The sequence below is a fragment of the Drosophila hydei genome, unplaced genomic scaffold (assembly GCF_003285905.1).
Source record: "Drosophila hydei strain 15085-1641.00,03,60 unplaced genomic scaffold, DhydRS2 tig00008122-arrow-pilon, whole genome shotgun sequence".
Classification (NCBI taxonomy): Eukaryota; Metazoa; Arthropoda; class Insecta; order Diptera; family Drosophilidae; genus Drosophila; species Drosophila hydei.
The window spans coordinates 2,486,035-2,512,859 of NW_022045833.1; the positions used below are offsets into that span (position 1 = coordinate 2,486,035).

Genomic DNA, 26,825 nt, shown 5'->3' on the forward strand with positions numbered 1-26,825 from the left:
ACAAATAATAAATAAATAATAAAAAAAGAAGAAGAGAGAAGAAATACTGTCTAATCAGTCTCAGAGCTGATTTGATATGGACTCAGTCTTTGGCTTTAAGAGAGCTTTTTACTTTTTTTTATATAAAAATATAAATATATAATATGCTATAGATTTATGAAATATATATGCATATATATATATATATATCAAACATATTAAGGCATAATATATATTTAATAATGCTCTTGAGCAAGAGCTGACATAACTCTGCCCTTCTATTTATCATATAAAAAGAAATGAAGAGGAAATTACGCCCGCAATGCTAAGTAGTCGGATTATAATGCTCAGATTTATGGCAAATTATTGTTTTATATGTTTATTGTTTAGCTTTGTTTTTTTTTTCTTTTTCGCAAAACATTTCTTTGAATGAGTGCTTAAATGTTGTATAAGACACTGAAAGAAAGGGCTCAAGCGAAATGCTTGGCTGGACTTGGACTTGGTCTGTGACTGAGAGTTGAGGAATTTGAATTTGTAGCTCTTAGTTTTCAGCCTCTCTATCTCTCAGTCTCTGTCTCTGTCTCTGTCTCTGGTCAATAACATTTCCATTTCCATACAATTAACGCATATTTTATGGCTATTTGTGTGTGTTTTTGGCCATGTTTGGGGCGCTGGTTATGTGATGCAAATTATGAATAGCAAAAGAGCAGATTTTGATAAATTGGCCTGGCCTTTTGTTAGTGTTGCATAAGCCCGCTGCTGATGGGCTTCAGTTGCTGCGGGGGTTCACTGTACACAGCCAGAAATTAAGTAAAATGAAATTGGCAAACGCATACTGTCAACCGGCGCTTGTTGCATGTGGCAAGTGGCAAGTGGCCAGTCTGGGGTGCTTTGGCCTCGCTGCGTGGCATACGCAATGCTTGCACTATAATTTTTTTTCTTCTGCTTCTTCTTCGTTTTTTGATCAGCAGCAATATAACGAGCTGCCGCTGCCGCCGACTAGTTTTCTTTGATAGTAAAAGTATTTTATTTAAATATGCCGACGCATGGAAATCACGTTTTTAACATCTCGTCTTAACATTGAGCCACAAAACAAAAAAAAAAAAAGAAGGCGAACAAATGTACGCTGTTGCGGTTGTTGTTGCTGTTGCTGTTGCTGCTGTTGTTGCTGCTGTTGTTGAAAACATAAACATCTCACAAGCTGAAGCCGAATAAAACAAAAAAAAAACACGACGCCAAACCGGATTGAACGCAGTCGCACACATTTTCACTTGCCGCAAAATGACGTCAAGAGTCCAAGACACAGTCAAAACAGATGGCCAATACGCGCAGTTAGCGTCGCAGTTGCCACTTTCTTCATGAAATTGCACTGAGGTCAGAGCAAGGGGGCATCAAGAGGTCACACACACACACACACACGAAACAGCGGCAGAACAAATTGCAGCAGCAAGTGGCATGCTCTTCAAATATCTTGCAGCTTCAACTGTCATAAGACTCTGGTATTTAGGCTTTTTATTTTTATACTTTTTTCTCTCTCAGTACAACACATCAAACTATGGCATAAATTTCTCTTGGAAAAATGACTGTAAAATACCAAAAAAAAAAGAGACAACAAGAAGAAGAAGCAGGAAAAGCAAGACTAAAAAGTAAAGCTAAGACAACACAAGAAAAGAAAAGAAAAGAAAAGAAATGAAAAGTTCTCTCTTGCCATCTCAACATATTGAAAGTGGATGTTGGCTGTTGGCTGGCAGCATCTGCCGCTTGAGTAGCCAACGAAAACACTTGAAAGACGCTGCACAGTGGCGCAAGCTAAGCAAATATTGATTGATATCGAATTTGGCAAAGCCAGAGAGCACTTGGTTCAATTGCAGGCAGTTGATGAGGAGACGATCATAGAGTTATCAGGAGTATGTTTTGATACAACTTGTCGAGTTCCGATAATAACTTAAACTAGAATTTGACAGCAGCAGAAATTGTGAATTTTTAAATGAAATTGAAAATTAAAATTAAAAAATTTGCTCAAAAATTAGATAATCCTAAGCAAGAGTTGTTTTTAGGCATCTCAAAAAGTCAAAGTTCAAATCAAACTTAAAGCCAAAACCAAAATGAATTCTATTCCAGATACTTGCTGCAGCAACATTTGCTCTTCAATGCAGCTGTTGCAGGCGCCTTTACTTTCACATACTTGCCCCACTGTGCAGCTTCTTTAGAGCCTAACAATTGCCTTGGCCAGACGTACGTTCGTGGGCTGTTTTCGTTTCTAATGCAGTTGCTGCTGCGGCTGCTGCTGCTGCTGCTGCTGCTGCTGCTGTTATCGTTGCTTTGGGCTGTCGCTCAGCAATAATTATGATCCATTAATTCTGGCGGGCGGCGCCTTGTGCAATATTTTTAATGTAAAATCGATTTAATGGCGCTTCTCGCTTGAGGGCTCTGCCCAAAATAGAAAAACTACAAAACTTGGAAAATTGTTGCAGCAGTGGCAGCAGCATCTATTGAAAGTGTCGAAAGTGGCTGCAGAGCTTCAGAGTTTAAGCGGCAGCTGCAGCTGTGTAATTAACTTGTGAGCTAAACGGCCAAGTCATAATAATTATATACAACAAGAAGACAAGCCTCAGCTGCGGGCCTAAAACAGAACAAAAGAGCTTCACATAGATCGTAAAGATGTTAGAAGTGTTGCACACAGGCCCATAGTCACGCCCCAACTGGGCCCACTTAGCAGAGCAGAGTAGCTTGTCTTGGCTTGGCTTGGCTTGGCTTGGCTTGGCTTGGGGTTTGTCGCTTTGATGTGAATGATCATGGCTTGTGGCTGGTTTGTGGCTGCTTGCAAATATACGCGACACATCTGCCAATGACATTTTCACTTGAAGCAACAACATTTGGCCTGCGGGCGCATGCGCAACAACACGTTCGACATGGATCACTCGCAATGAACCAGGCTCGCCGTCACAGTCAACTCTTTTAGCCATTTGTGTTTTGGCCATTACACAAAAACAGCCGCTGGCGAATGCCAAAGTGTTGCCGCTCTTTGAATAGGAACTGCCCTGAATACGGATTTCGCATTGTCTTTAGCTATATTTTTGTTGTTTTTCTTTTTGTTTTCAGCTGCTAATTTGTGCGCTTAGTTTTTAGTTTTTTTTTTAGTTTGCGAAATGCGTCAAGTGCACGTTGAGCTATTCAAGGTGGTTAGCAATAGACCAGCCAGCAGTGTGGGGAGTGCGTTGAACATGTCAGATCCGGGCCAGCCAGCAGAAGACTAACGAGACTTACATAAAACTTGCAAACGTGGTAGCTGAGCTATATAGCAAAAATAAAGGTGCAAAGAGAACTTAATACTAGATAACTCCAGCTCGAAGTCAATTTGTAATGAAAAGCTTTTTTCCAATTTCACAAATTCTAATTTGATGATATGATATTAGTTATTTATGATAATGCAATGCTGTTATTAAGCTGTCGACAAAGTAAATGCCTCATCAGCCTTCATTAGCTGTATGTATATGATATCATATAATAGTCATTTCTATGATAGAGGATAGAACAGAGCGGAACTGCAGCAAATGGAGTGTTAAATGAATGTCTGAAAGGTTCGTGTGAGCTCATCGGCAATGGGCACTAAAAATTATATAAATATATACGATATATACGATATATACGATATATATATATATATATATTGCAACAATCATGAATGTGATGAATATATATATATATTTACATTTCAACACGCGTGATCGAAGTTGTTCGCATTAACTGCAGACAGACAGATGCAGATAAAAGAACACGTACACACAGGCAGATACATATGTTGCATAAGCAGATAAAGATACAAATACAGATACACAGCTGTAGATACATTTACAAAGACTGTGAAACTTAAATAGATGCGTGTATAGATACTTATACAGAAGCACAGTTGCAGACACACAGAAGCAGATACATATACTTAGATGCAGATATAGATACTCAGATACAGATACTAATACTGCAGCTAGAATTAGTGAAACATATACTGAAACATATTTGGGAATATTCACAGATACAGATACAAATATGAAGCTACAAATACAGATACTCTGATAAAGATACAAAGATAAAGATACACATATAAAGATACATATACTTATGCAGAAGCACATAGGCAGAGACAGATACAAATACATGCAGACAGACGTAGATATTCAGCTATAGATACAAGTAGTATGACATATACATAGATAATATACAGAGATACAAGTGTTCAGATGCAGATACGCACACACACATATATATATATATATATATATATAGATACTCATACAGCAGATATGAAGATACATATACAGACACAGGTACATTCAAACAGACGTGAATATACATATATAGATACTAATAGAAATAGAAATAGATAAAGATACATGTACTCAGATGCGTATATATAGATACATATATATATATATATATATATATATATATATATATATATATATATAGCGATACATATAGATACATGCATATACTCAGCTATAGCTACAGATACAACTTCATGTACACACAAATACTTATGTCCAGATGCAGCTACAGATACAGATTCAGTGCCACAGATACACGCACACAAACGATATATGTCATATGAAGTACGAGTCATGCATAAGTAAATTTACGAACTTTATTTTTATATATATTTTCGAAATGAAAGTGAGAGATTGATGGATGGATGGATGAATGGATGGAGCGCAGTGCAGGTTTGTATACATGTATTCAAGCTGTTAATTGTCGTCGTTGTTGTTTTTATTTCAGTTTGACCTTTAGCATATTAATGATGTGGAGCAGCAGCAATAAAAATAACAACAACAACAATCGTAACAACAATCGCTTGCATTGTTTTTCCTCATTGGCTGCCATGCAGACGCGCCCAGAACAAAGCAAAACACATATAACAGACAATAGACTACAATATTTATGGATAGTTATGTCGATGGCTATGGCTTAAATCAATCAAGGTTAATGCCAATAGTTCAACATAAACAGACCATACTGTACTTTAGCTTAATTAATGGCTATTGGCTATCGAGTCGGGTCGAGTCGAGTCGAGTCGAGTTGAGTCGAGAATTTGCATCACTTTGCAATTATCTATGCAAATCAAAGCGCCGAGTGTGAAGCCCAGTAGAGAAGTTAGTGGAGGGAGAAGGGCGGGGACAGCCCAGCTGCTTATCTATAGCGGAATATTGGCATAGAATTCTCACGCTTCGCACAAGTTCGCAGGCCAAGTCCAGTAACAAGTTTTTGATTTCAAAGCCGCGACGATCGATAGCAATGCTCGATTAATCGATTTCTTAGCAGTCAGGCATTGCTCCCACTAACTGTTTATTGTTGTTTACTGTTTTGTGTTGTGTTTGTTGCTGTTTTGGCTGTGTCAACATTGGGCGCAGTTCACTTGGTGACTGGGGCTGCACTCCAGTTGTTTTCTATGTCACGCGCTCCAACAGCCCAAAAGAACAACAACAAAAACAAACAACAACAATGCGAGCGTTGGCAAAAGCTTCAAGTATGACTCCTCGCCTATATATATATGTATATATAGAAGCATACTATTTACACTCATCATAACTCTGGAGAGCTGACAGCAGAAGGCCAGCACTTAAGAACAGCGCAGCAAAACAAACTCTAACCATAACAAAAGTTTTGGCTACAAATATTAAGAGGAATGCCCAAGACTTAGAGCAAAGTCGAATGCTATAGCAACAAAGTAGAACTATCTTTAAGGTTAAGCTATCTGACCTTCAATCTTTTTTATCTATCCATCATTCCATCTATCCACCTATTCATCTATCCATCAATCCATCTATCCTTCTATCCATCTTTCCATCTATCCATCTATCCATCTATCCATCTATCCACCTATTCATCTATCCATCATCTATCCTTCTATCCATCTTTCTATCTATCTATCAATCCATCTATCCAACTATCCATTTATCCTCCTATCCATTTATCCATTTATCCACCTATCCATCCATCTATCCATCTATCTATCAATCCATCTATCCATTTATCCATCTATCAATCCATCTATCCATTTATCCATCTATCTATCTATCTATCCATCTATCCATCTATCCATTTATCCATCTATCTATCAATCCATCTATCCATTTATCCATCTGTCTATCAATCCATCTATCCATTTATCCACCTATCCATCAATCTATCCATCTATCCATCTATCTATCAATCCATCTATTCATTTATCCATCTATCTATCTATCCATCTATCCATCTATCCATCTATCCATCTATCCATTTATCCATCTATTCATTTATCCACTTATCCACTTATCCATCTATCCATCTAGCTTATCTACCAATCTATCCATGTATCTATTTATTTACCTATAAATCCATGCATTTTTTAATATATTTTTCTCTCTCTTCTAAAACAAAATCTATTCAAAGTCGTCAGGAAATCTCTTTAAAATTCTTTCAAACAGCTCTAAAAGTCTTTATAATTGAACTATATATAATTATCTTTAGATAATATCTACTTCTACTTCCACTTCAATGAATTCTCATATAAAAAGAAATATTTGCTTAAAATGAAATTAGTTGTGCTTCTATGATATTACCTATTGTTCTGCCTTGTTGTTATTTAATATTCAATAATCCCATTCTATGCCTACTTTTCCACGACTCAGACGCAGCTTAGGCTCTGTAAGTATGCAAAAAGCTAATCAAAATGTCAAATGTCTTATTTTTATTTATTTTTTGGGCTTTTCAAATTCTGAGCTAACGTCGCAATAATAAGAAAAAGAAAAAGGTTTGTGGAGCGGAACAGTCAGTCGAAAAATAGCCACTGCAAAAAAAAAAACGATCTTAAAGGAGGCACAGCCCGCACCCACGCCAAAAAGTTGGTTTGCTGCTGTAGATTGTTGTTGTTGTTGTTGTTGTCATTGTTTACAAAACCTTGGACATGGACGTGTGTCGAACGTTGGCCCCAGCGCTGTGACTGCGGCTGATGATGAGTGCCACTCCTAGCTTTGCGCAGCGAGAAAATAAAGCTGAGAAAAATATATAGTATTTATATATAAAAATACATATATATATATGTATATATATATATGTAAGAAAAGAAAAAAGCCAAAATACATCCGCGTATTGTTTGCGCAGGCTGCCAAGCCAAATGCAGCAACCGCGAGAAAAAACGTTAGACAAACAATAACACTGTCCAACAAAGATTTCTGCCATGAGAGCAAAGTCTTATGACTGTGTATGTATTTTGTAGCTATATATATTTATATAATATATATATCAATATATAATAATAATGATTTTCTGAATCAAATTTAAATCAAAATCAAATTTTTAGAAAATTTTATAAAATTATTAAAACAAAAAAGTTTTGAAAGATTCATACTGAAGTTTTTAGACAACTTCATTGATCTTCATATATTTATATATATATTTCAGTAATGTATTGCTACAAAATATAGCTCATATTAATGTATCAATATTCAATTTTCATTCAGTTTTTGAGGGCACTACTATTTTTTTGAACAAGCAAAGTTGGAAAATTTTTATTCTCGTAAGCTTAAAACCCAACAACATCTAAATTAATAAGTGATATATTAATCTTATTTATCACTAATTTGTGTTGTTAATAATTTCATGCTCAGTCGCACTACTATTATTTTGAACACAGCTGTATATCACTTAATATTCAAATATCAAAAAAATTCCTTTTGTTGCACAGTGTAATAACGGCTTCAATGATAAAAGATATCAGCTGCACTTGCTTATGAGCATGATCATGATGCTGTTCATCTTTGGCTGTTATTTTTTCCGTACATTTAGTGGGCGTTACTCTATCTGCTTCTTCTCTCAATTGCCAATAAACATAAAATTCTCTCTCTCTGACAGGCCAAAGCGTGAAATTCAGGCGACCCTAAAAAGTTGCTGCAGCTGAGTCAAAAGCGACTTTTTTATGTGTACAACGAACCCGAATCATAATAATATTAATAAAAATAATAATAATAATAATAACAATAATAAAAGTTGTTGTTGCAGGACAGGAAACGTCGCTGCTGTTGCAGCCACCAAAAACAGAAAACAAAAATTGGTTGCTCGTTGCTGGTTGCTCGCGTGCAGCAGCAACTGTTGAATGCCAAGAGCAATGCAAGCGTCTGGCAAATGTATAAAATAAACGCAATTAAGTACTCGCAACAGCAACAACAACGAACAAACACACAACAAATTAAAGAGAGAGAAAAAAACGAGATCAAGATTTGGCTTTGATTGCATTTTCAAGGTTGTTGTTGTTGTTGCATTGCCCAAATTGGCGCACTGCAATTAAAATAAAGGCAACATATATGGCATGTTTTTTCTCGCTAAAACATATATCTACATATATACATTAGTGTAAGTATATATGTGTATTGGCTAGGAAACATTGCGATTTGCTTGTGCCCCAAATTGCGCCGCGTGTTGTTCAGACTATGACGTCACGTTATTGCCTGTGGCTATTAAAAGTTTCTTCATAATACACACACACATATATATATATGTGATATAAATACGCATATATAAATATATAGAGCTGTGTTCAGCTGGCGTCTAGACATTTGCTAATTTAATGATTACCTAAAGCCCAAGTGCTGGCACCAATGCGACATCTTCACTTGAAGCTTGACAGTTATTTATGCAACAGATATATATATATATAGTATATATATGTGTAATTCCAATCAAGATCAATCACTTTTTGAATGAACTGTTTGCAAAAATCAACTAACCGTTGGCTTTCATTGAACAGAGCGTACTAAAAATGCTGACAAAAACTGTATCTCGCAGATACGCGCGAACGTAGCTGAAAGATACAAACGCAAAACAGAAACAAAAACAAAAAGACGAAAAATAAACAATATTTTCTGTACGCTCATCAAATGAAAATGCTGTGAACATATGACAAATGTATGAAATTTATAAAGAGTTAACGCAAACGAAGTGGGAATGCCCTTAATGAAATATTTCTGAATTAAATATACGATAAAAATAAATGTGAGAAAAGAACGTATATAAAACAATGTTATAAAGCTATGATAGATATATGTGAGATATATATATATATATATTCACACTGATGATATATGGCATCTAGATATATCTTTACATGCTAATCACATATGTCTGGGTTCTAAGGCATGATCGTGTGAAATGCTTAGCTAAATAAAGCTAATTAAATTTATAAAAATATAAACAATGCAGATGTATACTTAGCATATAGCTGATAATTTTCAACAAAACTCTCAATAATATTTGATATATATAATATATATAAAATATAAAATATAGAATAAATATGTGTATATACACATTGAGCTCAACTATTTAGAGTGAACTCATATTCATGCAAATTAGTCGAAACTAAATCGCTTTGAACCCGGATTTGCAATTAACTTTTAACTGTTTATTTAACCTTCACCTTTTAACTCTAAAGCAGTATTTGGTGTAAAGAATTTTAATTTAAATTTAAATTAGAAAAATATATTTGTGAGTACAGCAGCTACAATTTATTTTAGACTTCATATAAGTCTAAGATTTAGGCAATTATATAAAGACAAGTCTCAAAATTTATTAGCTTATAGAATTACTAAGTAATTAATTATTATATACTAATATATATTTACAAGTAGTAAAATATTAAACTTAAAATCAATTACTAAATTATTGGCATAATAATTTAATAAATTAATTGTAATTAGTTTTTGATGATTCTTAAAATTTTAAAATTAAAAAAATTGTTCCATTACTTGAATATATTTTTATGCGCAGTTAATGATATATTGAATTATCATATTATCTCTGCTATATGATCTTTTTCATATATTTCCTTCTTTAATCATTATTCATTTAAACATTAATTTGCAGGCATACCTCTTATCAAAAAGCAATGAATACAATCATTGTTGTAATCATATATGAATATATGTATGTGACTGTATAAGATATTTAAAACTCTTATACTTTTACTTATACGCTTATATTAATTACGTATAATACACTTATAGTGCTTATACTTATCTAAATTTCTTGCTAATATATACAATATATAACTTAAGTAAAATATATAATAAAAATATTTTTATATATTTTCTTTCTTCTTTTTATTTATTTTCTTTTTATATATTTACTTACATTAAAAAAATGCATAAAAAACTAATTTTTTTATTCTTAAAACTTTGCTCATATTTCTAGCTTTTTTCTAGAGAATTTGCTGACATTTGCTCAAATGAATCTATAAATATAAATACCTGCTCATTCTAAGCAGTAAACAAATTAAAAAAAATGAATAATAATATTGAAATGAATGAATGGGCAAGCGATAAGCGTTATCACAATTCAATTTAATGGCAAATGACTCAGACTGCCAACTGCGCGCTGGCTGAAACAGATTCAAAATTCAGCTTAAAATAAATGGCACAATTTTCCGCTGCAGTCGACGCAATGAAAAGCGGCGGGATTTCATTCGGGAAAAGCGACAAAAGCTGATTAGCTAACAAATTTAGACGACTGTCTGACATATTGACTTTAGCTGCTGCTGCTGCTGCTCTGGTTTCTGTTGCTGCTGCTTGTGATTTATGCAGTTCAGGCTGACCCAAAAAAATGTAAATATATAAATTTTGTGCAGAAGTCAAGTCTGAGCAGGAATGCGGCTGCTTGGCTGTTTTTCTGCTTTTTTCTTTTATTTTTATTTATTTATTTTTTCTTTTATATATTTTTTTATTTATATTTATGGTCCGTCAAAGCTGTGGAATGCATTTTTACTTGGTTTCTGTACTCCTACCTTTTGGTTTTCCTTTAGCTTAGCTTTGCAAATTGGCAAGCAGAGCGCTCGCATAAAGCAATTGCAAATTGACTTTGTTTGACTTCGCAATTCTGATTGAAAATTTGTTTTCCCTAAAGAACGTGTTGCAAACAAAAGCGAGAGAAGCGGCTGCATGGCTGGCTGGCAGGATGCGCTGCATATTTGTGGCTTTTGTGGCATAGAGTTCGATGCTACCCTTTTGTGGCGTGGCTCAGAGCCACGGTAAACACAGACCCAGGGCAATTCGTCAGCAGCAAATAAAAAGCTATATTCGCCGCTTAGTTGGCGCTTTTTACTTTGTTGGATTATGCAGGCAGTCAGGCTTGGCCGTTCGCCAGTCCATCGTCTGTCCCGCTGTCCCGTTGCTGTATGTAATGCATTGACAACGTGAGCTGGCTCCAGTCTGTCGGCCTTGAGCTGTCGCTGGCCACGTACGTAGCTGAGGCAAAATGTGCAACGAGACTCGGACGCGAACTTGGACGCATAATAATGATCTCCAAACTGAGCAACAACAGCAAAAAGCCGCTAACAAAAAATAAAAAAAAAACAGGCTAAAACAAATACAGCAAGAGCTCGGCGCGCAGGCAAAGTGTTCACATTGATTGCATTTCATTTGCATTGTGTGAGAATCAATCACGAAGCGCAGAAGAAAAAAACTCGAAAATAGCAATTGCAGCTGAGTCTCGACTCCTTTTGGCCAGACAGTTGTCTAGTCAGAGCCATTTATTAGTTATTAACGTGGCTAAGTGCTTGTGATCATACAACTACTTACATTGCAATTGCAATTGCCAATTGCCAACAGCAACATCAACATCAACAGCAAAAGCAACAACAATAATAACAATAATCATGATTGAGCACAAGGCAGACGACGCGACGACTTGTTGACAATCATTTGTCGGCATTGAAGATTCTAGCTGTCAGCTTTTACACTGAGAGAAAAGAGCTGAGAACTGAAACTCGACTTTTAAACAACGAGAATTTATTAAAAAAGATATGGTAAGCATATGCACTCAGAGAAAAAGCAAGTACTTAGCTCAAATACAAAGTTTGGCTTATACACTGAGAGGAAAGCACTATAAAGTACATTAGTTTACAATTAAATATAGAATGAATGTTATATTTAGCATGACAAAGAGTTTCAATAACTAAGCTTACGCATACACATAGAGAAAAGTCTAGTTCGTAGCTCAAATAAAAGAGCTACAAAGAAAGAACTAGTTCTTAGCGCAAATATAATTTGCAGTTGCAAGTCGAGAAAATGTATCAAGAAGTAGCTAATGCTCAGCTTAAAGATAGCTAGATACTTAAATTGTGTGTGCACTCAGAGAAAAACTTCATCAAAAAATAGAAATGCACTCAGAGAAAACCCTTTTTATAGAGCCGAAAATTGCAGAAAAAAAACTTTATATAAACTTATAGAAGATATACTCTTCAGCACATTTTTAGCTTTAAATTTAGTACATACACTCAGCGAAATACCTAGTGCTAATCAGCAATATGTCAAGTTCATTCAAAAATATCTCTATTTCAAGGAATTGCAGTCCAAGTTTAATTAGAATTACCTTTGTCATCGCATTCCATCATCTTCCTCTCAGTGCATGCACCTAGCAGACACACTCACCCACATATACACAGTTATAGTTGCAGTTACAGTTATTGTTGTAGCACTGCAGCTGGCTTTGCATTTCAATTGTGCGCGCATTTGGCTTTCGTTTTCATTTGGCGCTTTTCAATATGCGCCGCGTGCTAATCGAATCGCTCAACAAATGCCGCTGATTAGTCAAAAGGGGCGGGGCAGCGGCGTAGAGGGCATAGACAGAAATGGGGGCCTGGCAGGCCTGACTCGTTACGCTTTTGTTGCGCATGGCTTTCCTTTTCCATGTCTGGTGTTAGATACAATTTTGTAGCTGTATCTAAGAGGTGCAACTACATGGATGCAGCTACAAAGATATAGATACAGATGCAATGCCGGCAAAGATCTTTGAAGCTGTGTCTATAAAGTCTGTTGAGGCAGCTGATGGGAAGATACATTTGTATCTATGTGAGGCAGAAACATTTGTATCTGTATCTATGTATCCTTATATATGTGTGTATATCTGTATTCTTGAACAGGTATAAATGTATCTTTATCTCTGGATTTTAATCTGTAACTATATATGTATCTACATCCATCCTACAGTGTTGCGGAAAATAAAGTATCTGTATCTAAGCACAAACTTTTGTATCTGTATCTACAAGTTTTAGTTCAGCTTCTAAGCTGAGTTCTTATTGGCTGTATCTATAGACCAGAAACTCTTGCTCTGATTAGATATACTTGATTAGATATACTCTGATTAGATATACTTTTGTACCTCCCACCATAAGCTTTAGCTGCATTTGTGCAACTGGCTTTCTGAACTTCAACTCGCCATTAGCTGCAGCCATTAAAGTGAGCCATCTGCAGCCCATTGTCTATGCGTTGGGCGGCAGATGGAGCAGAAAAAACGAAAGTGAAAGCATTTAATATGCATAATGCACAAGTTTATATTCATTTTATATATATTGCTTCTATCTTTTTTGTCAGTCGCGACAAATGCACAACGGCTGACTGGCAATGAGCTGGACAGCGAGACGACAGTTTTCAAAGTCAGCTCACATTTTGTTGGCTGACTTTCAAAACACACGACGCGCAATTGTCGCACACAGCCAAAAGCCAAATCAAAATCAAAATTTGACACTCGACGCGTTTCCCAGGCTCGAAATTGAATCGAAATGGAAGCAAAACGAATTTTCTGGCTCAGCTTTGGTGTCAATTTGAGTTTCATACTCGTAATAAAATTAAATTGCTTTTTAAGTTTTATGAGTGCGAGAGTGTCACACAAAGTGTGTGTGTGTGTACATGTGTGTGTGTGCTTTGCTTTTGTAATGATCAAATCCATTAAGTGGCGCAGAACTTGTTGGCAAACGCTTTGACTTTGCCTCTTTCTTGCCATCCGCCTGTGGGTGTCACTAATTGAATTTCCACTCAGCCCAAACGCGCTGCCTAACGGCACTTTGTTCGATCTGTTCTTAGCCGCACGTATACAACATAAAATGTTTCATTTTAATATTGAACAAGTTGCGCAACAATTTGTTTTATTTTCTTCAATTTTTCCCATTCCTCGCCCAAAATTTATGCAAAACAGACTTTGGTGTTGAGTTGGTCTTCTCTTTTTTATATATAAGAATAATTGCGGGCACGTCGCAGCAAAAGCAATGAGAAGCAGAAGCAGCAGCAGCAGCAGCAGCAGCAGCAGCAGCTGAGGAGCAACCAAGTAAATTTCAGTACAAGTTCATTGACAGCTGCTTGCGTAGGGGCCACGCCCCTTCGCTTTGGACATGCAAAAATATCGTGACCAAAACAAAGGGCCACAAGAAAACAAATGACGAATACGCAAAGTACATAAACATAAAAAAAAACATTGCATTAATTTAAGTTATTTGCGTTTGCAATAGCCGCAGAAAAAACCCCAGGGCTAACATTAAATAGACAAAAAAAAAGAAACCAAAGCAACGCATTAAAATTGCAATTTTATATCTAAGCCAATCTTAACGGCCAAAAAAGAAACAGCAAAATAATAGATTTGTGCCATTATATTTAACATATATAGCAAGCCCCAAAAACACTTTTGATTTTTTATAAAAATTGTTGGAGAGTTAAGATCAGTACTTATAGAGCTAAGACCAGCTTAGCTTAGCTTTCCATCAGGCAACGGCAACTGAGACAAAAATCTAATTAGATAACAAATAATTGGTTAGATATAGAGCTATAAGAAATTGTAACCTTAACTCGTAGCTCCATAAACACAATGGATTTGCTTTTAGCTCTAGATTGTAATATTTTGCCTAAGCAAGCAGCCAAGTGAGCTGCTAGACTCAGCTGGCTTATCAGATGACCCTAACGCCAAGTCAGATTTGTATAAAAATTGGGCTCTAGTTAGATAAGAGTTAAGGCAACAAGTCTTTTGATGACCCTAACGCCACACCAGATAAGAGTTCAAGATGCGCGCATAGGAACTCAACCGAAGTCCCATCTATTTACCTTTAATCCTAATCTAATCATAATGCACAAACTTAGTTATACAATCGTTGTTTATATAAACTTCTCCCACATCAAAAGTGCAAAAATTTTCACAATTATTTCGCAAATTGTCTTAGATAAAGGTTGCAGCTGAAAATTAGATTTGAAGATCATAAAAGCTTGCCCAATGCCTCATTCAATTATATATACCTGCCCAGGTGGCTGTGAAATTTGTTGCCTTTTAAATCGCCAAGAAAAAATGGCAGCTGGAGTATATTAAATTTACACAAATATATATATGTGTATATATATTTATGTGCATTACAAAAACAGAAAAAATGTTAATTATATTACAAAAAAAAACGTAGTAAATTAGGCAAACAATTTAACCATGCGCTTTGGCCGGGAAACCCGCTCGCAGTGCGCGTTGCTCCGATTTTAATTTGGGTTTTGTTTCGTTTTTTGGGTCGCTTTTTGCGCGTGTTTTGATTTTTATCAGCTGGGTGGGCTGTCTGGCCGCTGGCCGCTGGCCAAAAAGGGTTTTCATGCAGCGCGTGACCCACTAAAAGATGTTTTTTTTTTTTTTTTTTAATTTTTTTTATATTTCATTTTGATGTCAAAGCAATTTTCGTGCAGGTTCCAAGGCGATTGCCATCGATGTGTTTTACAGTAGCGGAAGCCAATATATATTTACCTTTTTGGCCACTTTTCAGCTCGTAATTATTAATGTATGGGCAAGACACACACACACACACACACATGCACATGTATCACATATATCTTTGTCTGCATCGTCTGCTCGTGCGAGAAATTTTCGTGTTATAAAGTTAATTTGTGAAATTTTGTTGTTGTTTCTTGTTGAGTATTTCTTAACGAAGGAAGTTGCGAGCCATTGCCAAAGGCAGAGGCAGAGGCAGAGCCAGACCCAGCGAGTGTGGCTGTGGCAGTAGCAGAGGTTATTGGAGCGTTTAGCTACGTTTCTTCATTAATTGTGGCCAGCTAATTGAATTATGGCTTGAAGCTAAATAGCTAAATAGCTGAATAGCTGACTGTCTGCTGAATATCTATTTTGGCCGGCAAACCAAAAGGCTGCTTTGGCTTTGACCTTGTCGCAAGAAGCTGGTCATAAAAACTATATGTAATAAAAAGCTCAGGGCACAGGTGCAAATGTTCTGCTGCCCGCACCTGTTGCTGCTGCTGCTACTGCTACTACATTATCATCATCTTCTTCGTCTTCCTCTGCAACTTTTGTTTCCTCTTCTGCTTTGTTTTTTTGTCTCTCTTGAGTTGTTGCCACATTTGTTTAACTTTTGCGGTACTTTGTCAGCCCGCTCGACTTGAACCTAAGGCCCGCAACTTTTATCTGTTGTCTGTTGTGAACCGTTGTTGTAATTACAATCTGTTGATTGTGCCATACAGGCATGCTCACATGCCTAGAAGCACATTAGCTATCAAGTGGACTATGCCTACCCACAACTATAGAGGGCGGGCGCGAGATATCTTGAGCACATATTTGACTAGGCTTTAGCTCAGGTATTTCAAGGGAATCGCTCCAAGAGTTGTCTGTGTTTGATATACAAACTTCGCTATATATATGTATATATGCGTGTGGGTGTCTACAGATTCTGATCATAAAGAGCTGAGGCATTTCTATGTTAATTTGGCTTATAAAACTTGATCAATTAGCTGACTATTCACAGATTTTTACAATTTTTGCAATTTATTGTCAGCTCAGGCGACTTTTTATAGCTTCATAAAGTAGAAATTAGAAACCGGAGGCTGTGAGCGAACAAAAACGGCAACTGTATGCCAAAGCAATAATGTAAATATGTTATCGATAAATGCAATAAATATGCAAATGTCGATAGGCGGCGTTTAGGCTTAGGCTTTATTTTATGTGGAGAAAACATATTTAGAATATCTTAAAGATTCTGTGAAAGTTATGGCATATGAAATATAAGCTTTGAAGTGTTATCGATAAATATGTAAATGTTGTTGGGGCTTTGAAGTAAAGATTTTCGATAGTTTAATTTAATATTTAGATTCTAGAGTAATATCTGTTAATTTTTTTTATGTTTTTTTTTGGTATTTCAAGCGTGTTAAGACTTTGATATGTTATCGATAAATCTAGAATTTATAACTACAATTTTTTTTAAAGGCATTTATAGCCTTGTTCTTTTCTATATATATAGATTTTTTTGGTTTTTATATTACTTAGATATATTTAAGCAGAACAAACTTCTGCTTACTGCTACTGTTATCGATAAATGAATAATAAGCGATTAATAGACAATTTTGTATAGAATTTTGAATTGAATGGCATTTGCAACTGAGTTCTTTCTTATGCGCAGCTTGCTTTTTAGTATAATATTTGTTTTCGGTTGCTGTCAGGCTCAGGGTTCAAATTTCATATTAATTTATGGATACGACCAAAGGGTGAATATGACAAAGCTGCTAAATATAGTATAGTTGATAGATTTGTAACTATGTGATATACAAAGAAAACTAAATAAGGAAATGCCCAGTTCAGTATTTTTTTTGTAATTTGATAAGGTTAAATATGAGATTTAAGGAATTTTTGGAATGGTTCATTAATTACAAGAAACAATTTCTTAAGTTATTATCTTTGTATACATAAGAAAAGAAATTCATTATATCATACAAAAGTTGTTTACAGTGTATTTATTAGTCTGTCACTCGCTGGCTAAAGGTTCTGACAATGCTTTTTGTTTTTTGTCGCTGCACTCATTTAGCTTCATTTGACTTTTCGTTGTTGTTTTTGCTTTAGAATATGCATGAATAATGTACGGCGTATTCCCCCGGGCTATTGTACAGAGATACTAAATGCGAGAGACTTGATGGTTCGCTGACTGCCTGTCCGATTGTCTCTCTGTCTCTGTGCCCCTCTGTCTGACTCTCAGTTGGCTGCTGGCTGTGCCGTTCACTTTCAGATAAAGTTGGGAAAGTAACTACGTAAACGTATATAGTATATATACCATCTGTACATACTATATATATAGAACAAAAAGCAAATTACAATTGGTATGCAATGATATATAGAGTAGGAACACAGCAACTGTGCAAAGTCTCTCGGTATGTGGGCTTTTGTTCTACTCGACGAGGCGGCGCTTTGTAGTGAATCGGTTCTGGTTCAGCTTGGCTACACCTGGAGTTCACCTGTATGTAGTGGGCCTGCCCCCGCTCCCTCTAGAGCTCCACAACAAATTTTTGAAGTGACAAAGATAATGTCAAGCTTTGGCTACATTTGCATATCGTGTGCTCTGACTGGGTGCAATGACAGTTACTCCATGGATCCAGCTGGAACTCAACACGTACCCAATTGATAATGGGGCAGGAAGAGAGGGGGAGGGCATGGCACTCATTAGAGGCACATTTTGAGGCAACATGCTGGCAAGTTTCACGTTTTTCTTTCTTTTTTTTATGACGTTCTTATCTAATTATCATAAGAACTAGCACAAGCAAGAAAAAAACACAAATTGATCGACTGATTGATAGATTGATGCATGGATTGAAACAAGTTTTTGATCAAGCTCTTAGAAGCAGTTGAAATAACAACAAAGCTAATCGATTTTGAAGTAGTCTAATGAACTCTGTTAAACAAAAAAGTTGAAAATTATAGGAAGTGATGAGAGAGAGAGAGAGAGAGAGAGAGATAGACAACGTGAAATAGAGGAAGGGAGACAGAGAGTCATATCCTGTTAGTCGATAAAGTGTCATATCATTTGATATAGTGTAGTATATGATCTATATTGAACTCTGTATGTTAACTGACTGTCAATGATAGCAGAGAGCGACGTATAAGAGCTAAAAGACTCTGACAAAACAGAGTGAGAGATAGGTAAAGAGAGTGAGAAAGAGAGAAAATGAGATAGAGATGGAGTGAGTCATACGAATGTAATCAAATGTACTCTATTAGCTAGACGACTGTTAAGGTTAACAGGGAGAATATCACATGGAAGAACAGTCTGTTAAAGACAACAGTAAGAGAAATGTGTACAGAGTTTTATCGAATTCTGTTAGTTAACAGTTTGAGTATGAATTCTTTAGACTCTGTTATGTAACATTATGTTAAAGGTAAGATTGCTATATCTAAAGCTATATTAAAGAGTGCTTATAAACTTAAAATAGAAACTGCTTAAGCAAGATAAATCATTCAATTCTGTTAGCTAACAGACTGTTAACTGACTGGGAAGAGACATAAGACTGCAGCCATGGCACAGAAGTGATAAGTTTAATTTAATAAGTTTAATTAATATATATTTATATATTATATATATTTTATGATATCAAATTGTAGCGAAGGTTTCATTAATTTGCTATCAATTTGAATTTTTTTAATCAAAAATTAATATTTATATATATATATATATATATATATATTTAAGAGCTTAAAACAAAAACAGGAAGCTCAGCCAAAATATGCGCATAAAATATCAATAAAACTTGAATTTAATTGCAGTGTATGTGCCACTGTTAATTGTTAACAGTAACAGTAAATGAGTGAGAGTATAAATAAATTATATTTCATATTGAATGTCAAGCTAAGTGTATGCACGTTTCTCACAGTGTAGCTCGGCTGCACTTAGTTATTATTAATTAATTTTTTTTGGTTTTTTTTGACAATTTCCGCATTAAAAATTCCGCTATATATATATATATATATATATATATATATATATATATATATATATATATATATATATATATATATATATATATATATATATCGTTTATTAAAATGAAGTGCTTCAATTGTCAATTTGTCAGCGTTGATTAAACAAATGGAATTTTGTTCTTTTTTTATACATTTTAATTAAGACTGAATTATTGCCGCGTGTCGACAAGATATTAAGCATACAGATACATATATATCCATATATCCATATATATATATATATATATATATATATATATATTTAATTGTTGTTTCTGCTTCTGTATAGCAATTGAAATGCATGTTAACATTTTTTGTTTTTTTTGGTATTTGCACAACTGTCGAATGTTTTTTGACAAGGCTCGCAAATAACCCAAAAAAAAAAATTAAAATGGAAAAACAATTAAAAATGTGAGCGCAAAAACCCGTTTCAAGCAATTTTTCATAATTTTTACCATATCTGTAGACGAATATATTATATTATATATTATATATTATTTGACATCCAGAACAGCTAATTGACATTTTCTCGATTCTGGGCTTTTCATCTGCTCTGACCCTGAGGCATCTTTTCCATTACAAATTTTATTCACACACTGCGCATTCGATTGCCATCGATTTGTGGGAACAATAAATGTTTATTGTTTGATTTGTTTAGTGGCCCCCAACAATAATAACAATAAACATTGAGAGCCCTACGCCAAATGCCGCACAAATCAATTCCAAATAGTTTCCGTTATGGTGCTCCCACCGCCGTTCCCCCGTTCCCCCTCTCTCTTTCTCTATCTCCCTCTCTGTCGAAGGTCATCCCATGTGCTGTTCTAGATACTTTCGTAAACTCGTAAACCAAAAATTCTAGAGCCACTAAACTGAGTTTTTTTCAATTTTACAAAGCCACAGCAATTTTTTATTGAGGTTTTACTTTTGAATTGCTTTAGGTTTTCTGGTAAGTGCAGCATTTTATGCCCTAACATTGGGCAGGTTATGGATATTATGTGGTATATGATATATGGAATATTAAAATTTTTTTATATGAAGTTTCAATGCTGAGAAGTATTTTGTAAATGAAACTTGGACTTATTTCACATGCCTCTCATGCACTCACACTGGAAATCTTTAAAGAATTTCAAATTTCCTGGTAAAATTCAAGATTTATACGAGTTATTCTTAACCTGCAAAACGCATTTTAATGAATGTTAGTACCTAAAAAATAAATAGTTAGAAAATTCAATATGAAATTTAAGATACTTAGGAAAGAGCTTAAAGATGAAATATCTGTCGAAAGACAAATATTGTTAATTCCTATGGAAATTAAAGCATATAAAATTGACTCAGTCTATTATATAAAGTAATCCAATCAGAGGAGATCTTATATCACATATAGCTATCATCTCTTAGCATATCTGTCACAAATTTTATAAAATTATTTTCTAACAAAACTTTACTTAAGAGCCCATTTAATTAACAACATAGAGTACTCGAAATTCCAGCAAGTAACCAAAATATTTTGCTTCATTCTTTAATTTCTTTCACAATTTAGCTACGTATTGATTATATATATATATATTTGTTTACGCTGCGAATGATATTTGTGGTTCGTTAACATTTCTCCATAGCTGGCAAATTCTTTAGCTTCGTTCCTTCATTTCATTTCATTTATGTCGAAATTCGTGCAAAGCTTCAATAAAAGAATAAAAAAGAACAGCAAAAAAAAAACAAAAGCATTTTTGTTGTTGTTGTCCAACGACGTTTTTTTGTGTAAACGCAAACAAATTAAATAAACGCTTTGAAGTCGTTTTTGGTTTTAGGTTGCTTTTTTCAGCCTTTACCAAATGTGTTTGAAGAGTGTGAGATGCATTAGCTGACGGAATAATTAAGGTAGGGTATGACTAATTGCCTAATTGAGTTGTTGTTTAATAAATTAGCCAAACATTTTATTGAAGGCAATTTAACAGTTTGAAGATTTAGAGAAAGCCTACATAAGAGCGTATTAAGATATATGCAGATCATATTCATAGCAAGCAGCTTTTGTTGCTGTTTCCATTAAAGTACGCTTTTGGTTTTCTTCTTTTCACAAATGCCAATAAATTTAATTATGCATGTAATAAGACGCTTATCGCAAGGCACCTGATTGTCAGAATAAAATTAACAATTACATTCTATATATAAGTCTAAAATATTTTAATGAATAAAGCAGGCAAACAAAATGTCGCAGCAAACAGCTTTTTTTCAAGTGACAATAACTTGACGAAAGTTGTTAGTTGACGAAAGACTGTCTTATTAAAGGATTTGCAAGTGTAGCCGAGCACGTACGCATATCAAGCAGCTTTTGTCAGTCTTGTAACTATACACATCAAGCACATGTTTGACTTGGCACGAGGCTGCCTTCTGACAAGGGTGTGTATGGCTGCATGTGCGCGTGGGTGCAGCTTAAGGGTTGTGCATGACGTTACCCTGGGTGACTGCATATTTTCTTGACTCAAACCGGTTTTGACCAGTTTATGGCCGCAAAACAAAGGGCAGCTATTGTTTATAAGGCAAATATATAAAACAAAAAAAATCGATAAGATCTGCACAGCTGATAAAGTGATAGAGAAATTATATAGGCTAGGCTAGGCTATTAGAGCAGACTAGATATACATATATAAAGTATGGTATATACATATATATATATATTTATATGTATATGCTTGTATGTTTGCATTAATGCGAATTTTATTTTGCATTCGTTGGCGCGTGTCACTCACACAAAAATGTGGCTCAAAAAAGTTTTTCTTTTCGTTTTGCTGGCATTTTGATTGTCAGGCAGGAAACGTAAAGGTTTTCTTTTACCTCGTTTTTTAGGTTTTGCACCTGCCGCCTACAATGGAAATCGTTAATAGGCAGAAGTCAGCCAGTTGCGCTATATAAAACTGCCAAGTGACATGCAACTAGAGCTGCTGCTGCCTCTGTCTCTGCTCGCTGCTGACGCCGCTGCCGCTGCCTCTGCTCGCTGCTTTTTGTCTCTGCTGCTGTTAAGTTAAAGATCAGTTCGTAGACAGGCAGAGCAACAGCTGTGAACAGTTATTAGCAGCAGCTGAATGTATGTGTGTGTCTGTGAGTGCCTTTGTGTGTGTGTGCGTGTTAACCGGAGCCAACTGTCGTCATTAGCGAGTCTGAAGCCTGGGCATTGAGCTTGCTAAATATGGTCACACTAAAGTTAGCCGACAAACACACACACGCAGACAGAAGCATAGACATGCACAGACTTGCATACACAAGCACAGTTAAACTAGTGCAATTAGCGCTTACACAGACACGTTTTTTTTTGCTTTTTGCGATAATATCTTGAGAAACTGTCGCTTATGCTTATTAGAGGTTTTATATATGTATATACTTTTCAGTTTCACTGCGCCCAGTTTTTCTTTCTAATTAATGTATAACATAGAATTTCCTGGTTAATTAAAACGTATACTAATATTTATAATTGTTACCTTCTAATACGAAATCTGCCGCCGAAAACCATTTTCAGCTGTTCCACAGTCTCCAAAATTGTGAAATCCAATTTGAGCGTACAACAGCAAAGAGGCCCAACAAGCAAAATAACAATAACAACAGCGAAAACGTGTTGCCTGCCGATACTTGTTTTTTTTTCTTCTCCTTTTATTTTATTTTTATTGTAATTCACTGTCGTTATTTGTGCAAATAAAATGCAATCTTTGTTGGCTTAACATTTGAACCTAACTGAAGTCGAACTTCCTCGTTCAGTTGGACGACACTTTTTGCCTTTTGGGGGTTTGGCAGCACTTTTGTGTGTGTGTTTGAATGAGGTTTTTACTTTGGGGCGGTGGGTTGGACGTATTTGATTCGTTTAGAGCGCGCGCGACAATTGCAATTGATTTACACGTATGCAAAAGAGGCGAAAGTTTAACATTTTATGTTGGGTTTTTTTTCTTTTTTTATGACAAATTTGTTTGCATTGCGTTTCGATCTGTTTTGAGGGTGGTTAAGTGGTATTTATTTGCACACGCGCCGTCGTTTACGTCTTTGTCGTTGCCTTTGTCTTCGTTGTTTTCGTTATTGCCGTTGTTTTCTCATTGGATGTCAACGCTATAAAGCTGCGCGTACGTCTGCACGCGTCAGTGGTTTTCACTCGTTTGAAGTTGCGACCACCACTGGCCGAATGTCAGCAGCGACGTTGGCGGCGCACCGCAATCGATGTGGAGTAGCAGCCGGCAAAGCGCAGCCGTGAGCGCAAGCACCCAAGAGAGCAGCGGGAGAGAGAGAGCGACAGCGTGAGAGTGCGCGCAGTCGTACCTGCTGAGAGCGTGCGCGCAAGCGTGACCAGAGCGGAGATGGGCCATCGAAAAGTGAGAGTGTATGTGTACAGCTCAAGCTGCGCTGCTGCATTTGTTTGACAATGTTTGGTCTGAGCGCGCTCTCCCGCTCTTGCTTTCTTTGCTTGGCTCTCAGAGTTGAAATAGCATTTGGCGTTCGGCCTTTGGTATGAACTCAGCTGAGCTGAGGCAGTGAGTTACACAAATAGAACAGTATTTAAGTGTATGTGTGTGCGTGTGCACTGTACGAAATTTAGTTGTTTATAGAAGAAAATGTAGTGAAAATTTGAGTATAAATAAATGAATTATTATTTTATGATAAAAATAATCGATAATCTAAAGTGCCATATTTATATATAATTTATATAAAATATTTCTATATATTAAATCCAAATTTAAAAATATTTAATATTGGCAGTTCAATAATTTGTTGCTTATGTCTTATCTTTTCACAGATTTTGATGAATGCGCAACAGTAATTAAAGGTTATTGGTCAGTTCCTTAATGCGAAATTCGTATATAAAAACGATTATTTTATTTTTGCTTTTGCACGAAAGATTATTAGTCGCTTATCTTTTGGCAAATGACTTCTGATACAATTAGTCATTTGACCAAATTGATTTTTAGCTGATCAAAGGGGAAAAAAGAAAATTTGCTGCATACTTTTGAGCGGGGCACATAAATAATGAAAAGTGCTAAAAAGTAGGCAATAAAATTTTAACAAACTTTTAGGTAATAAAATTTATATTTATTACTTTTGCTCTAGTTTTCAATAAAAAGTGCAGTAAATCTTTCGAAAGAGAGGAAAAATATTTAATTTTCATTAAAAAAAGTGCGCAGTAAACATCAGAAGGAAAAATAAACAAAATGCGATAAACCTAGCGTTGACCATAAAATAAATGTGCATTAAATGCAATCGCCTTTTGTGTATGACTCTACATATATATATGTATATGTATGTGTATGTAAGCATGTTGCGATTTTTGCGCAATATTCTCTGGCAAAGTTCAATCGATCATTGCTGTCGATATTTAGCTGGCGATAGCGCCAAAATTATGGCAAGCACTTTGTTAAATGTTGCGCACGACGACGAGGCTGGGAGCTCGATTTTATTGTTGTTTCTTTTCTTCTTTTATTCTTTTTTTTCCTGCTGCTAATCATGGCGACTGCATCGCATTGCGACTGTCTCGCAAATTGAATTGTCTTGAAGTTGAGCTGTTTTTATTTTGTTTTATCTTATTCGGTTTTTCCTTTCGGGCAACGGGGCGCATGAGTGATTTATTTCGCATACGCCGCGTGTGCGCAATCGAGTTGGCAGTTAATTCGAAAATAATACGCTAGCCGTCCGTAGTTATTTAGCTGCACTGAATGTGCAGCCAAATTGCCATGGAAAATTAATTCAAATCGTTGGGCCTGGGCAGCAGGCGATAATTAGCGCCTGTCCAGAACACTTGGCAACCCGAAACAAAAAACTATGAAGGAAAGCCAAGCAAAGCCAAGCAAAGCAAAAAGAATTGACACACCTTCAAGCAGGCTAGCTCCAACTGGCCGTAGGTGTTTTTTGGCCAATTAATGACCGAAAAAATACGAGCTGTCAGCCAATGCACTGATTACTCTGTGTGTGTGTGTGAGTGTATGTGATTGTGTGTGTAGCTGTGTGTGCACATGTGTGTGCTTGTGCAGGTCAGTGTTGCCAACTGCTTTATGAAAAAACTTAAACAGACGAAACCCGAAACAAAAACGATTTAAAGGCATTTAAAACTAAAGATTTGTGTTTCAATTTGAGCATGCACGACTAATAGATACCCGGAACTGTGCTTGAAATTAGCCTGAATGCCTATATTTGATATTGAACTGCATTTATGAGCCAAAGCAGAAAAGCTTCTTGTCTTTAAAAATCAAATTTTTGGTGGAAGTGGATGGAAGTATACAAAAAGTGGAAGACATAGTGCAAGAGCTAGTCTTATGAGCATCTATATATCAAGTGAGATGACTAAAAATGCTAAAATTGCGACAAGCAAGCCAATATGCCCTGTTTAACCATTTTCAATAGGGTACAATAAGAAAAAGAAACTTGAAAAAATTGTAAAAAATATTTAAAATAAAAGTGAAAAGATTACCTAATAGAAAACATATAAATTTTGTTTTCAATTGCAGAAAAAGGCTAGAACTGTACGAGGTGTGAGATGGCTAACTGCGCAGCACTGATTGCAGGTTGGATGTTAGCAAGGAAATGCGCCTGCCCTTTGCTCCAATTTCTGCACTCCGAGGCGAAGGCGAACAAACTTTCAAAATGCAAATGAGGCACGATTGAAACGGCATTTGAACCCCTCGTTTACCGGGATATAAACAACCACAACACACATAAGACAAGCCCAGCAAAAAAAAACTTGCCACAAATTGTGTCAATATTTGTCTCGTGCTGGATGTGCTGCAACAAATCGTGCCGCAAAGGTCTGCCGCGGTGTCAGAGCCACCACACAAAACGAAAAAAAACTAAAAAAAAAAAAAAAAAAAAAAATAAACAGCAAACTAAATACATGACAGGCCACAGAAATTATTGAGCTTGCAACAACATCTTGTTGCTGCTCCATTTGGCGGCTGGTTATCTAATGCCCGCACCCATAGTACCCAATACAGTGGGTGCAAAAAATATTATTATACGCGCCTCGCTAATGAACCCCAGCCGAAATTTGTTCATCTATCAATGTCAACTGCCGCAAAAGAATGGACCTTTTGTGCATATATATATATATATGTGTGTGTACCTATAGATTGTGTTATAACAGGGGTAGCCCCTTGCAGTTAAATCTCGATATTTCGATTATGTTTGGGCTTTTTACGTTTTCAATTCGTTACGCTTTTACAAACAGAAACAGAACAAAGAACCTATACAACAGCCACACACACACACACACGCCTACACTACACACAGACACATGCCACATGCCACAGGAGCTGCAACATAAATTGTTGACA

The 26,825-nt window shown here is 35.8% G+C and overlaps 1 protein-coding gene across 2 annotated transcripts in view; it reads right to left on the reverse strand.

The window, feature by feature from the left end:
* LOC111593288 (protein Shroom) overlaps positions 1–26,825 on the reverse strand; it is a 64,514-nt gene that overhangs the window by 5,334 nt on the left and 32,355 nt on the right. Inside the window, exon 1 of one of the 2 annotated variants that reach the window (XM_023305965.2) lies at positions 8,590–8,678. The exons of the other annotated variant lie outside the window; for it this stretch is intronic. Coding sequence (XP_023161733.2) covers positions 8,590–8,621 — 32 coding nt within the window. The 5' untranslated portion in view covers positions 8,622–8,678. Of the gene's footprint in view, positions 1–8,589; positions 8,679–26,825 lie in introns of those variants that run through there. 2 annotated transcript variants of the gene reach the window in all.